The sequence below is a fragment of the Podarcis filfolensis genome (assembly GCF_964270895.1).
Source record: "Podarcis filfolensis genome assembly, chromosome: 5".
Classification (NCBI taxonomy): Eukaryota; Metazoa; Chordata; class Lepidosauria; order Squamata; family Lacertidae; genus Podarcis; species Podarcis filfolensis.
The window spans coordinates 49,089,919-49,105,541 of record NC_139608.1 but is presented as its reverse complement, the minus strand read 5'-3'; the positions used below and the strand labels follow the sequence as shown (position 1 = coordinate 49,105,541).

Genomic DNA, 15,623 nt, shown 5'->3' with positions numbered 1-15,623 from the left:
GCGTTAAAAAAACCCCCTGTCTTAAATCATATCACTGCCATGACTGCAGACATAAAATGGTATTAGCTTCTCCCTTCCTGATGCTACTTGCTTGTATTTGGGAACGAGCACATTTTTGTTATAAGAAAAGATACGTAATATCGTTTAAAGTAAAAATATTAAAATGAGACTCTTTAATCATGTCCATGCCTAACTGGATGTCACCTGAGTATAAAATGTTATATATAAAAATACAAATAGAAGTTGCTCTGGTGGGCCCTGCGTGCCTATGCTAGCCTTGGTGCTGATGCTGAACTGTCTCTGTCATCCACAATACTCTGGGTGGTCATGTGGTACAGCCCTAGACTTCAGCCCCAAGGTTCAGTCCTACCTGGGCCGGAGCAACACCAGAAGTTGTGTGCATACATAGGACTGCCAGCTTTGAGCCCATTGCTGCTGCCAAAGTCCAATGGGAAGCTTGTTTGTTGAGAGAACTCCATAAGAATGTTAGACTCTGACTGTTGACTCTCAAACTGTTGTCTCACTGTAGGGAAAGTTACATCCAGTCCTGGCTGTTCCATGTTTATCTAAACCTGGGATGTCCCATATTGCCCAATCCATCCGTTAAAAGAATTAGTGTTTTGGCTGCAGCAATACCACTTTCACTAAAACATAAGGCACCCTGGGCCACAGTGTATTATGTTCATTGGAACATAATACCTGCTTAATGCCAAGGTTGATTTTTTATTATTATTTTTATGCTCCAGTGACAATGGCCATGCAGAAACATGCATGTGCGATCCGGCCTTATAACTGTGGCAAAACTCTTTCTTCTTCCAAATATTTTCTAAACTATCCTTGCTTAGCTTTAGACCATGTAAAGGGGGAAAAGTTCTGTTTCGGAATATGGTTGTTCGAAGCCATGAATGAAAGATGCGACGGAAGGAAAGATAAACCTGTAATGTGAATTGCATGTGTCTCTTGCGTTGAATTTTACATTGCTAATTCTCTTTTCCATCTCTCTCTGTCTCACAGTTACCTAGGCATAATACCTACTTTTAAAGGATCTGAAAAGCATGAATGCCAGCTAAACAGCATTTCCTTTCCTTTTGCAGCTTCAATATAAGCATAGCTTTGTTAAGGAGAGAGGGAAGCACATAGGTGCCAAGAGCGTTTTGGATGATACCAACCTGCTGCACTGCTTGTATGCTGCAAAGCTACAGAGTGAGCAAGAGTACAGGAAAGGATCCCGAGATACCAGTTCTCAGTACCACCTGCCTTTGGACATGGTGAACCTGGTCCATGCCAGGAAGGCCCAGAATCTAGCGAGTGACCAGGATTACAGGAAGAGGCTGCGCGAATATACAGTGCTCCCCGAGGACTTGAAGATGAAGTGGGCCAAGAAAGCCCACCTGTTGCAGAGTGAGGTAAAGAAAGATACTGCTTAGACCTTAATATAAATAGTACTCACAAGGTGATGGCCTGTTTGATTTTGTGACTGTGATTAGCTAAAAAAAGGGGGGGCATGGTGAACCGATGCCGTGGATTGCTATGAGTGAGAAAGAAAGACAACTATTTGCTTCAAAAATCTGCCTGTCAAATCCCACATATGCCTACATGGCTTTCGGGATTCTGTTGCTAATTGAGCTCAGAATGTTATGGGGCGGCTATTGTTCCATTCAAAGCCAATCACAGAAGCTTGTCTAGATGAACAGTGGAAATGCCATTGATAGGAACCTAGGCCTCAATCAAAGCCCAAGCTTGTCTGCAACCTGTTTGCCTTACTTTACTGTAAGACTCAACTCTATATTGCAACAAAAGGCAACTTGAAAGAGCTCTGTATGCTTTATCTCTTCAATGAAAGCCTCCGAGGAAATGGAAGAATCCCTGTTGGATTTTCCTCTAAGTGTAACAAATGTACCAATTGCCTTTGTTCTTTTCCTGAGGTGAGACAAAGGCAATCTGCTGCAGAAACTGGGAGATCCCAAACTATAAAGCTACCCATTAACATGAGGTTTAGCTTATTGCATTAAGAGGTGCTTCAAAATTCTTTCTGCTCTGCTTTGATAGAGACATGGACTTTTACACTTGGATATTAACTACTAGACAGAATATTTAAAAAGGATATTCTGCCAGCAAGTTTTGGCTTCAGGCCGCAGGTAGAGGGTGGGATACACTTAAGGAGCCCCGTCAATGGAATTCTTGAGAAAGAGCTTCCTGGTAATCTTATTAAATCACATTGTACAACATCTAGCATATGGATTAAGTTGTCACCCCAATTTATTTTAGCTTGCTGTAAAATCTCCACTTTTAATAAGAAGCAGCCACAATATTGTAATACAGCTGAGAATCCAAGTTATGAATACTTGTGTTGATTTTGCGCGAAATAATTTGCATCCCTGAATTGGTCCTTCCTTTTAAAATAGCTTTGTACAGGTTTCAGTACCAACAGGTGGCATCACTTCTTGCTTACGGTTATGTTGATTCAGTTGTGGGAGCTCCTTTTGTATCTTGTATATGATGCATTATTTAATTCCAAAAGGAATGGATGAATGCAAAGAAGCTTGGCTCAATGAGATGATGTATGTGTGGAAAAGACAAGACAAAAATTTAAATACAACTCGAGGAGTCATCGCTAGGCCAAAAACAAAAAATAAAAATAAAAATCTGACGAAGTCTAAGTTTGTTTTGTTTTTGTTTGACAGTTTCGCTACAAATCAGACCTGAACTTCATGAAGGGGGTTAGCTGGATGGCTCTGAGATCCCCTCAGATAGAGAATGTAAAGAAGGCTGGAGAACTCATCAGTGAGGTACTGATAAATCTTTCATGGGATGGTACGTCTGTAGGAATTGTTTACCATCAAGGCTCCTTGTTACATGACACTTATGGATGTAGCTTAGCATTTCCTTTTGATGTGAGAGCCTGTTTATACAACGGTTGTACGTTACCAAAGAGCAGTACACAAGATAGGAGTCCACCTGTGACATCCTGCTGCATATTTTCTACCCTGAACAGGAGACTCTCAACAACAAAAACACATAGCAATAAATAAAGACGGCAGACTCGGCAATGGAATGCTAAGCAGCTGATAACATAGTTTTGAAAATTGCATACTTGAAACTGACAGCAAAGTCAGTGGAGAGTGATTCTATCGTGATCAGCATAACTTATTAACAGAGAAAATGTCCTAAATGTGGATTGGAGATCTAACAGGATGACATTTTGGATACAGATTTCTGTTTGCCCAGTCAAAACTATGTGTTTTTCTCTGTGCATCACTGCTATAACATATTGAAATCATTTTGGACAATTGCACAGTAAAGACAAGCGTTGAAAACGACATTTTCCCATTTGTATATCTTTTTGACAAAATGAAATCCATTGGGGATCTCTGGATGTAGCCAAATTATATATGCATTTATTTTGGGCAAGCTATTTCAGCAGACACATAGATAGAACAAACCTTCTCTCAATGTTTCTTAAATGGTTTTTTAAAGAATTCTATACAATATGTATTAAAACACACATTTATGTAATATTTCTACATCTGCTGCCACACATATGAAATATTCTGTTTTTAACTCCAGTCTTTATTGCATGTTTTATATTCCACTTATAGACAAAGTATCGTCAGAAACCAGATAGACTCAAGTTCACCACAGTGACTGACTCTTTGGACTTCCTCCATGCTAAGAATAGCTACCTTCAGTGCAATGATGTAAGTTAAGTATTTTTTATGGTGTAGAGCAGTGGTTCCCAAACCTTATTTTTCCATGGACCACTTGAGAATTGTTGATGGTATTGGCAGACCATTTAATTATTATTTTTCCCATTGTTGCGATTTAGGTGTGCTGTGCTAGATGGTGAATGATTCTTAATTGTATTCTATTGCTTCTTTTCCCCCTTTCATTGTATTTCATCAAATTACTGATTACATTCAAATTGCAATACAATGAAATACAGCATAAGAAATAAAAGCAGCATTAAAAGTACAATTAAAAATCAGTTCAAATACTTATGGCAGGATTTACCTTATGAACACTATTAACAGAAGCCCTGTGCAAGGAGTTCCACTCCCGCAACAAAGCTTTCCTCCCATGTGCCCCCTGAAATTGGCTCTGGGGGTTGGGGGTGGACAGAGAACCCCCGGAATGGAGCACAGGGGGAAGAAAGCGGGGGATTTTTCTGTCTGGCAAACTGAACTGCTTGACAGGCGAAATGATTGGAAGAGCGTGATATTGAAAGTCAAGCAATATCTTGTCTTAGGTAAAGGACCCCTGACAGTTAAGTCCAGTCGCAAACGACTCTGGGGTTGCGGTGCTCATCTCACTTTATAGGCCGAGGGAGCCGGCGTTTGTCCACAGACAGTTTTTCCGAGTCATGTGGCCGGCATGACTAAGCCGCCTCTGGCGAAACCAGAGCAGCGCATGGAAACGCCATTTACCTTCCCGACGGAGCGGTACCTATTTATCTACTTGCACTGGCGTGCTTTCGAACTGCTAGGTTGGCAGGAGCTGGGACTGAGCAATGGGAGCTCACCCCATCGCGGAGATTCGAACCTCCAACCTTCAATCGGCAAGCCCTAGGCTTAGTGGTTTAGACCACAGCGCCACCCGCGTCATCTTGTCTTAAGGCACCTTTAATAAACATATGCATAATTTAATATTAAATGCATTGTGTGCTGTAGCTCTTGCTGGAAATAGATTTTTGTTATTGTTACAGAAATTGTGAAAGTAACAAATGTCATTTGGTTTGTCAGAGGCTGTACCGAGCCGCACACTTGGAATCCATGCATGAATATACTCTGCCTCCTGACCATCCTGACTTCATAAGGGCGCGTCTCAATGCGCTCCATCTCAGTGATGTAAGTAATAGATCTTTTCATTTTAGGGTGATGGGTTTTGTGAATGAAATACAGCTACAATTAGTTGTATTTTGATTTCATATGTACCAGGAATACGTCCGGCCGTCACTTGTCCCAGTAATTCCAGTTTGTAGATAATTTTCTTTTTAGCCTAGGTTGCATTGTTTAAAAGGAATATAGTCGTTTCATGTGTATTAATTCGCAATTTTATTTCATGCACAAATTACAGTACTTTTAGAGGAATTATGTTTCATTAAATTACATTAAAAGGTGCATTTAGTCAGCTACTGGAAATCAAAATAGAAAGAGCATTGTGCATTGTGCATTGACAAACCTTTACTCTCCTGTTAGAAGAAAAGAATGAGTGAGATGTATTGCTCATGCAGTTAGAACTGTATTGCCATGCACAGATGAATGTCACAGTTGTAAGTCTGATATGTACCCTTTCTTCTCAAAACATTCAAATGGACCAGCATGTATCTGAACTGAAACAGCCAGGGAGAGCATGGGGAGATGGAAGAGTTGGGGGCCTCTCATTAAAAATGAAACTGTTTTTGGTAGATATACAATTGGATCAGATGCCACACACAGAAAGCTGTTGAGAGAGACTGACCTTACAACACACACAAAAACCACATTGGTATTTGTAAAACTGCAAAGATAGCTGTAAATCAAATGAATGTAATGTGTGAGGATGAGTGCAAAAGCTGTGCAAACTGTGATAAAGTAAAATGATGCATGGGGTTTCAGATCAAAGGACCCATGTTACAGAATGATCCGCAACAGCAAGGCAAAAGCTTCGGCAGATTAAAAAGAGAGAGAGGAAGAGGCAGGAAATGGCTAGGACTTGCTGGTGGTTGCAAGATAGAAGCTCCCATGGCAAGAGACACTCCAGATTTGGACTTATGACACAGCTGAGGAGGAACCATGGCTCTTCCAGCCCACCTGATTCCCTTCCACCCCAAAGGGCTTGTTACTCCAAATTTTCATACCCTGATTATTCTAAATAAATTTAAGAATTTATCTGGATTTGCCCTTTAAATATGCCGTCTGTGGTCATTTTTGGACGGAATGCCTCCCATATTATCTCATCTGGGATAATTTTGGATCCTACTGTCATGATCTGGGAGGAAATAATTCAAGAATTTGATCAGGTGCTCTAAGTATGTTTATCGGAAATTGCGTTCCCACTGGGAAGTGTGGCTGCCCCATTTCTTGCATTTTCACTCTCCATGTCTTCAGAGGTACATTTTTATTTCAGTCTCATAGTAAATAAACATTATTTGGTCAGTAAGTAATATGAGTTGGAGGCCTGGGATTATTACCTACTATCATGTCGAGCAGTCGTTCCCAAACTAATTTTCCCACAGACCGTTTAAAAAATTGCTGGCAGACCACGTAATGATTTCTTTTCTGCCTGTTGTAGCGATTTGTACGTGCTGTGCTAGATGCTGTATGTTTTTAAATAGGGTTTGATTTTGTTTTTTTCTTACATTGTATTTGATTGTGTTACAACTTGCATTCCATAGAATTCAAACTGCAATACAATAAAATACCACGTAAGAAGTAAAATAAGTAATACAAATACAATCGAAAATCAATATGTATATTTAATGCAGACATGCCATGGGCCATCTAAATGAAGCCCACAGACCACCAGTGGTCCATAGGCCACAGTTAGGGAACCGCTGTTTTAGAGAATGTGCCCTAACCAAAGTAGACCCTCACCAAAGTAGGCTATGTCTCTGCTCATTCGCATCCTTGCACCTATGCACAAAAATATTTTATTTCTCCTAAGCTGAATGGCTAAACTTGAGAAACATCTCTCGGGCAGGACAACGATGCAGTGACACAATAACTTCAGACACTGTAATATAAACCCTTGGGATTGAAATGAGACATGTTATCTTCAAAATTTGCATCTTACTCATATAAATCATATCCAATATTTTATCCGCCAGCTCATTATTTTAGATTAGTTGATGAAACCATCAGGGTATGGAGCCAGCACAGAAAGCATTAGAAGTGCCTGAAGTATCAAAAAGTGGAGACTTGTAGCACTGACATTCCTACACTGCAAAACCCAAGATGCTACTAGGAGATGTTTCGAAAGACAGAATAGGGGCAGTGTGTCGATGCAATATTGATGTGGCTGATGCATCAAAGTGTCTAACAGAAACCAAATAAGCTGGAATCAATGTATGCATGAAATGCAAAACAAAATCTCAATTTGGGTGTTTTTGACTCCCCACCAATGAGACTCTAACCAATGTACAGTATTCTGTAGGTGGGACTGTTGAAGGGCTGCAGGGCAGTCGGAAAATCTTAAAGGCCTGTATGACTGGCCCAGACACAAATGGTCCCATTAGAATCAAATATTTATTACTATAAGAACAAAAGACTTGTAAACTAAGGCATCATCTTTCTTAACTCCTTCCTGCAGAAACTTTATAAAACATCTTGGGAGGAGACACGGGCAGCTGGCTATGATTTCAGATTGGATGCCATCCCTTTCCAGACGGCTAAAGCTTCCAGAGACATTGCCAGTGATGTATGTATTCAAGATTCATCTTAGGATCCCATTACAAGATTATTGGAATGGCAGGCTCCTATGCAACCCATGACTTTTCCTTTGCAGTTTAAATGGAGACACTGGTATCCAAAGACTTGAGGAACATGCACTCAAACTCTTTAAGCCAATCTGGAACTGCTAGAAAGCCAGAGTGCAGTCCAGATGAATTTAGGTGCACATACATTTTGTTGAATTAATGAGCTTCACGTTCTGAAGTCTCATTGATTTAATGGAACATCATGTCATGTGACAAAGACACATGAGAGCAGAAGCAGCAAAGCAGGCTGGGAAGTGCTGGGACTCCACAGTCATTTGGGTCTACTAAATTTATTCAGGCCTAACTGCTAACTGTTGAGTCATTCTGACATGTGACTTAGTAGCTAGTTTGACATTTTTTGAGCTGTGCAAGCTGCCTTACACCACTGGTTTCCATTTCATCCACATGCTTGTTAATGTATTCATCATTAAGTATGCTATTGATAATAAAACTCTGTATATTCTGTAAATCCAATGACCATTTATTTCCAGTCAAAAATTGCTCCAACCAGGCAGCTCTGCCCTCTGGATGTAGATGCTAGTACTCTGATTTAGCAAAGTTATATATCCGCATAGAAGTCACCGCTCTCTATACAAAAATACTACAATAAGGGAATAAAAATTATTTTTGTCTTTGCTCTGTCTCACTACTCTGCAGTTCAGATACAGAGAGGCCTTCCTGAGGGATAGGGGGCAGCAGATTGGATTTCGCAATGTGAATGATGACCCTAAAATGAGGCACTTTCTCAAGATGGGCTACCTCCAGAGTGACAACCAATACAAGAGGGATTTTGTCAAAAACAGAGCGCAGTTCAAGAGCCACATTGACCAGCCAAGATTTATCCATGCAAAGAAAAGTCAACAGTTGATAAGTGACGTCAATTACAGGCAGCACCTGCATCAGTATACCTGTGACCCAGAACAGCTGAACCTAAAGCATGCTAAGCAAGCACACAACCTCCAGAGTGATGTAAGTGCATTGATCTATAGGCTAGAGCAGGCACCCCCAAACTTGGCCTTCCAGCTGTTTTGGGACTACAACTCCCATCTTCCCTAGCTAACAGGACCAGTGGTCAGGGATGATGGGAATTGTAGTCCCAAAACAACTGGAGGGCTGAGTTTGGGGGTGTGTGGCTAGAGTCTCGTTCCAGGGCTCTATACTCTGTACCAAAACTCTGTCCTTGAAACATCCGTAAAGTGCCCCCCTTTTTAAAAGAATACCTTTTTAAGAGTTTGGCTAATAGAAAAGAAATGCTAATGAAGGACCAAAATATGCCAGTAAGGAGTGAGTTAGCTATCCCCTGCATCCCATTGCCCTGGAACAATGCTGCTTCTATGCAGTTTTGAGGAAAGGAAATGGTAGTTCATGAGCTGCTGAAAAAAGTGATATATTTGCTACTAACCACAGCTTGTGGCAGGAAGAAAGTGGAGGCGGAGGGAGAAAGAAAAGGGGAAGGCTAGTTAAGGGTGAATAGCTGCTCTCCTACCTTGCAATTTCCCACCACCTTGAAAAATTTGAACATCCCCTCCTTTCACTGCCTGCAAAGGGAGTTGTGAAGTGGTGGGACCATTTGGTCTCAACCCTAGTAAGTAATTTGAAGTTCTGGAGAAGAACGGAAAGATACAATAGGTATACTTGTCCCATTCTTCCTTGGATTTCTAGTAGCCCTCATATGATTTTTGAGGTTTTGGAAGTGACTGCCCCCATGTTTTTAACATTTGCTCAGTGATGAGAGAGAAAGATGTTCAGTTAATAATAAGGAAAGAAATGTTGACAAACTGTGGAAATGCACAGCCTTTCGTACATGCTGCCATTCACTTCTTACTTTGCAAACATCTCCTCATCATTATAGAATTCTTAGTGTTTGAAATAAATGAATCAAGTCCTGACAGTGAAGGAAACTGAAAGCTAAGGTGCTGTTCTATGCAATTTATTTCCCATCTGATTTGAAGTGTGTGCGGTTTATTAATTCCGTGAGGTTTGTGTATTTGTTTTGCAGGTCAAGTACAAATCTGATTTGAACTGGATCAGAGGCGTTGGCTGGACACCTCCTGGTTCCTACAAAGTGGAAATGGCCAGGAGGGCTGCCGAGCTGGCATATGCTCAGGAACAGGAACCTCAAGGAACTTTGGATCAGAACAACCTGAAAACTGTACGTGAACGAATAGCCCCTTTCCTTCTAATCACCTAGGATGCAGAATCCCAAACATAAGGCGGAGTGCTTGTTTCCCACTCTGTGTCATATAGAAAAGCAGCTTAGTGGTTCTGCTGTAAGACTGCAGCAGAAATAGACTGAATGGCTTGTTTACCCTGATGTCACCCATTTTATTTTATTTATTTTTTTCCACTCTAAAAATAAGGCAACAAATGAATGGATAAAGGACATGTAGAGCGCCCTGCAAGCTATAAAAAAAGGCAGCCTGTTGAATCATGGCTGGAGGGACGAGACTCAGCTGGCATACGGCATTTTAGTTGCAAAGCAAGACTCACACAGTAGTTGAAGAATTCATTATGTTTTTACATCACACAAATCTTCATTCTGACATGTGAATAAGGCTTGCAGGTCTAGTGCTTGTTGCAAAGGCAGTTCCTGTGCAATCCTGTACAAGCCTCCTGAGAGGTTTAATGGGACTTACTGCTAGGTACGTGCCTATGGGATGCATATCACACCCACAACCTTTTGGCTTCAATACAATGGTTCTTCCAAGCCTAATTTCAGTGGAGAAGGGCAGTTTGCAGGTAACTGAGAAGCCCTTTGTGGACATATGTGCACGCACAGGTGCTGCATTAGCAACACCTGATCTGAAGCATCTACAAGAAGCTTTTGATTCGCACAGAGGCATTTGGATAAGGAAGCTGGAGTAACCCAGAAGTTGCATCTTCCCTAGAAGTAAGACCATGTTGAAGCTAACAAACCTGTTCAACCCCAGAAAGATGGCATTAGCAGAGCTTTAATGTTTTGCCCAATAAAGTACTGTTTCTTTTTAATAAATGGGAATTCTGCAAATTTGTCTTCGTAAGTAGCTCACATTCAGTATCTATTTTGGCTGGCAGGAGCAGGCAGCTGGAGAAGGATCCCAAGAAGTGAGAGTCAATCCTGATGCGGCAGAGATCTTGCAAGTCAGGCGGAGAAAAATGATGTCAAGAAATGAACTGCAACACAGACATCAGCCTTAAGAAAATGCATAATTTTTTTCAGCTTGCTGTGCAAGTAGAGCCCCCCCCCCGAAGCATAAGCTGCACCAAAGCGGTTGAATTTGCTAAAACAACAGTGAAACCCTACGCAAATAATTTAATATTGTTCTTATATATTTTTTTGCATGTAAGTAATTTTTAAGTGTATGTTATTATGAAATGTAGTATTTATTTCTGACAGCGAATGAAATTAGTACTAGATGACTGGCAGGCTCAACTTTGTACTAAAAATTAATGAACATGATTTGTTGAAAGTAAAATTATTTGTATTGAAAATAAATAAGAGGAATCACTTTCCATAAATAATTTGTTTTGGTATTTTAATGATAGGGTTTTCTTGGTTTATGAAACCTTCCTTTATTTCCTGCATTCCTTTGAACATTCTAAAGTGGTCTATGTGACTCTTGATAATTTAAAGTTTATTATCCTTGAATGGGTGAGCATGTAACAGCAAGTGAAATGTTGATGTGTGGCTTTGTGTAGGCGCTTGTAAGTGGAGGAGAATGAGTTCCTGAGTGTGTGATTGAGCTTCTATGAATGGGATGTGAAAGTTGCATATAATGTTTGCAGACAGAGTGGTGGATTTGGACAAGCAAGCTCCAGATTCAAAATCTTAACTCAGCTGCTAAGCTCCCCTGAGGTATATTGGGCTAGCCACTATATTTCAGCCTACGAATTTGACTCATTTTTCAAGATAAAATAGGGATTAGGTCTGCTATCCTGAACACATTGGAGGATAAAAATATAACAAATAATTTTTTTAAAAATGGCATATCGTTCCAAGTGTAGGCTATGTGGTTACACATGCCACTGTATAATAAACTGGTGAAAGCTAAGCCAATACGCTAAATCCTAAGAGAGGGTGTCAGGGTTTGCATTTTGAATAAAACATGGCATGTTTTGAATTATCCAGTGGAACTTGCAATTCTCGGTGCTTAAAATCCTATTCAGAAAATATAGTCTTGCAGACAGTCAATTTATTTAAATACCACATTTCCCACAGATTTGTGGCTCAAAGAGGCTTACCAAAATGAACATTCAGTACGGTAGTACAGTAACCATAATACACAATTCAAAATTTAACATCATTACAGCAAAGAGTTCAAGAATTCATTCAAAGATGTCAAAGGAAATTAAGCATAAAGCTTATGAACACACAGGCCAATTAATATTCAAAGGCAACCCTAAAACTAATAGTGGTAGTAACAAACAACCCCCCATGACTTGTATACTCCTAGACCCCAAAGTCCAGAACTTTCCTTACGAAGATTCCTAGGAGGAGGTTGGTGTATGGCTGGTGGAAGTATAATCATCCCACACATTTCTACAAAGAAGGAAGTGAGTTAAATGCTGTGTATAAGATTTCAACCTTAGTGCCAAGAAGACAATTGGAAAACTAACTTCTTTATCTGAGATTAATAGGAAGGTATATCAGTATGTCGTAGGCTTACCTTTATTTATTTTTCGAAGGGCTTTCCTAGATATCAAATCTAGACTCGCGTTGAATTTTTGTACGAATCCAGTTGAGAAATCTTATCACATGGGTATAGACTCCAGGTTTTTGTCTTAACCCACAGTGTTCTCCCCAGCTCACAATTCCATAGACATAATAAGAGCCATTTTTCACGCAGGTTAGAGGGCCTCCTGAATCTCCCTAGCAACAAATAAAATAGGTCATTTAATTAAGTACAGTGGTACCTCGGGTTACACACGCTTCAAGTTACATACGCTTCAGGTTAGAGACTCCGCCAACCCAGAAATATTACCTCGGGTTAAGAACTTTGCTTCAAGATGAGAACAGAAATCGTGCTCTGGCGGCGTAGCGGGAGGCCCCATTAGCTAAAGTGGTGCTTCAGGTTAAGAACAGTTTCAGGTTAAGAACAGAGCTCCGAAATGAATTAAGTTCTTAACCTGAGGTACCGCTGTAATTCAAATATGGACCAACAGTAGTTTTATTTAATGCCTAAACCAGGGAGACCTCAAACCTGAGGTCTCTTCTGGAGCTGATGGCATGGACTCCTGGCCCAGATTTTTCTTCTTCTGTTTTGTCCTCAGCATAGTAAGTGGCCCTTGGAAAAGTGGAGAGCAGTTGTCCGTGATGGACCTAGGCATTGGGTGGTCTTTTCTGGAACTGATGATATTAAATCCCTGGCCTTGGATTCTCCATTTCATTGCACTTATGCTGCAGTTCTAAGATGGCTGAGGGATACAGAAGTGGTTCATCTACCTTATCCAGTGCTGGCAGGACAAAAGTGAGCATAGAGGAATACTGGCCAACTCCATTCTTTTCAGTTTGCTTTAGAAATGATGGGAGAGAAATGGTCTGGCATAGTTTAATCTACGATGTGGGGGCATGTCAAGCAAATCCAGTTCTTCAGTGGCAGGCCCTGTGGCACACTCCATTTCCAGCCCTTCTGACCTTGGAGCTCTGATATCAATAGAGTAAGGGCCATAAAATTTCATTGGTGGCAGGAGTGGGAATCTGGCACTCCTTATGGCTCCTTTGATGCCCTCGGAGAAGGAGATTCAATGCTTCCTATGGCACCCAGGGGTGCAGAGCCCACGTTTTATTAATAGTGGAATTTCCAGCATGATATATTCATGTGGTGGTAGGCCTTTCATGTTTCAAGGAGTCCTGGGTGGATGTAGCCAGTTTCCATTCATTCACAAAATGGGAGGGTCACTTCTGGCTATGCTCTTCAGAGGACAACACATATACCCTTCTGTGGCTGCCCCGCTAAATTCTCCAGACCTCAGAAGATGTATTTGATTTTCTTGATATTTTCAAGTGTTAGTAGATTGCATGATTTGCTTGTAAACTGCCTGGAGCTAATTTGATAAGGCAGGGTAGAAGTCGGATGGAAAAAAAAATAAGTAAATAAAGCACATATTCAGTACCACAGATATTTCAGGCTAGCAATACAAAGAACCTGAAGAACATTAAACATGGTGGTTTGGGGAAAGGAGAGGTGCAGTGATCATGCACCTAAGATGTATTGGGACAGGCCTTATCAAATGACAAAACTCCCAAGTTTGCAGCTGAACTTCTGCGTCTCCCATAGGCTTGCCTGTCACCAGAAGAGCTGCTGTTTGTTTGAAGGACATGCCTCTCACATCATGTTGAAAGGAAGGAAGTTGTTGTAATGTATCTGATACAAGAAGCAGATACATATGTAGTACCCTGCCAGACATTACTCTGCATAGCCTATTTACATTTTGTTAAAAGAGAAATTAGTGTTCAAATACTGAAAAAGCAACAGACCTGACAAGTATCAGCGCTTGTTCTCTGAAGATTTCCTGCACAAAGCATGCTTTCATCCAGTCTGTTATTATGTGCACTTCGTGCGTTACACCGCACCTGGGAAATCAGCTTTACTCTGGCATCTAACAGCTGATGAGATGATTCACCTACAGGATGCAGGAAAATGAAGAAACTCTTAACTTTCCTTCTTCCCTCTGCTAAATCTTTCTTTTCAATCTATGGGATAATAGAATTGTACCTGGGCCTAAGATATGGTCATCTGCTGCAAGGGAAAGCCACAACTCTGGCAGAGCAGGGTTAGGAAATAAACAAGCCCAAAGAAGGCTATCAAGCTAAAAACAGCTTTTGGCAGTGAATTTCTGTTACTGCTGCATAGGAGTTTGGCATCTCAATAGTGTTTTGCCTTTGAAAAACCTACACTGTGTTGTATTTGCCAGATGTTGACTGACCTCGGAAGATTCTGGCCTGTAGACTTTACAACTGCAAAGGTGTGTTAAATCAGAACTGTTTGAGTCAAATCCTGACATTTGTTATGTTTACTCTATGATCAATAATTTCCATGTATTGATCCATGGATATAATTTTGTCTTCTTTTGGGACCCTTTGCTAGGCTTGCAAGTTATCTCCATAGTCCACCTTTAATAGTGTGTTTGCTGTTGCAAATGTCACAAACAGGAAACAGGTTTGAGAGAATTACCACTAGATCCACAAATGAAACAAGTGGTGGCTAGAGCCATAAAATCTTGCACAATTAAGTCAATTATGCATGTTATGCAGAAGAATTATTCAGCTCCGCATCTGAGAGATCTCTGTGCTGTTCAATGGGGAACATTATTTGCTATCATTATTCACATAAATGTGGTGTGCTATAATGATTAGGATTTGCATTGCAAACAAACACATATCAACCGTTGCAGATAAATACACTGATGCCATCAAGCAGAAGGTTGGAAATATCTATGGAAACAGAGATGTTTCATGCAACCCATTCCCCAAAATATTTTCTTGCTAGCACATGCCATGCAAGTGTTTCCTGGTTTAATCAAAAGAAGCCAAAGTGTCTCAATTGGCATGTATCAGAAGATGTCACTTGAGAACCCCTGACATAAGGCAAAGGGATGTGTCCTAAAGAGCTCTCATTCATAGAAAGAAGAAGAAGAACAGTTTGGATTTGATATCCCACTTTATCACTACCCTAAGGAGTCTCAAAGCGGCTAAAAATCTCCTTTCCCTTCCTCCCCCACAACAAACACTCTGTGGGGTGAGTAAGGCTGAGAGACTTCAGAGAAGTGTGACTAGCCCAAGGTCACCCAGCAGCTGCGTGTAGAGGAGCGGGGACGCGAACCAGGTTCACCAGATTACGAGTCCACCGCTCTTAACTACTACACCACACTGTGAACAGAAGGGGCCCTTCCATGAATAGAGCTCTCCGTCCAGTCATGGATCTAGCCACATATTTGCACAGTTGAGTTTAACAGCGTAATTTTAAATTAGCAAGACAAATTTGAATTGCATTTCTAATGTCTTCATTGGTTGACCGGGCCTTTTGTGACACAATGGATTTGTATGAATTATGTGTGTAAATGCAATTCTTTGCTCAGCTATGAAGCTCCCTGGGAAGTCTTGGTCATAAAACTAGCTCTATACTTCAGCTAAGTCATGGGCTGTTGTGAGTTTTTTTTAGGGAAAGGGCAAGATACAAGCAAATGTTTT

The 15,623-nt window shown here is 40.8% G+C and overlaps 2 protein-coding genes across 6 annotated transcripts in view; one reads left to right on the top strand and one right to left on the bottom strand.

Annotated features, from left to right (window-relative positions):
- NRAP (nebulin related anchoring protein) overlaps positions 1–10,951 on the top strand; it is a 58,374-nt gene extending 47,423 nt beyond the window's left edge. Inside the window, exons 35-42 of one of the 2 annotated variants that reach the window (XM_083616524.1) lie at positions 1,095–1,406; positions 2,685–2,789; positions 3,600–3,698; positions 4,740–4,844; positions 7,288–7,395; positions 8,111–8,422; positions 9,453–9,605; positions 10,508–10,951. In XM_083616524.1, coding sequence (XP_083472650.1) covers positions 1,095–1,406; positions 2,685–2,789; positions 3,600–3,698; positions 4,740–4,844; positions 7,288–7,395; positions 8,111–8,422; positions 9,453–9,605; positions 10,508–10,630 — 1,317 coding nt within the window. In that variant the 3' untranslated portion in view covers positions 10,631–10,951. Of the gene's footprint in view, positions 1–1,094; positions 1,407–2,684; positions 2,790–3,599; positions 3,699–4,739; positions 4,845–7,287; positions 7,663–7,800; positions 8,423–9,452; positions 9,606–10,507 lie in introns of those variants that run through there. The other variant, XR_014548823.1, reaches the window with a different exon arrangement.
- Positions 9,758–15,623, bottom strand: part of HABP2 (hyaluronan binding protein 2) — a 32,357-nt gene continuing 26,491 nt past the window's right edge. For 2 of the 4 annotated variants that reach the window (XM_083616645.1, XM_083616643.1), the window contains exons 12-14: positions 13,911–14,056; positions 12,100–12,302; positions 9,758–10,606 (exon numbers count right to left, since the gene is read on the bottom strand). In XM_083616645.1, the coding sequence (XP_083472771.1) occupies positions 12,126–12,302; positions 13,911–14,056 (323 nt within the window). In that variant the 3' untranslated portion in view covers positions 9,758–10,606; positions 12,100–12,125. Of the gene's footprint in view, positions 10,607–11,608; positions 11,973–12,099; positions 12,303–13,910; positions 14,057–15,623 lie in introns of those variants that run through there. The other 2 variants (XM_083616646.1, XM_083616644.1) reach the window with 1 other exon arrangement.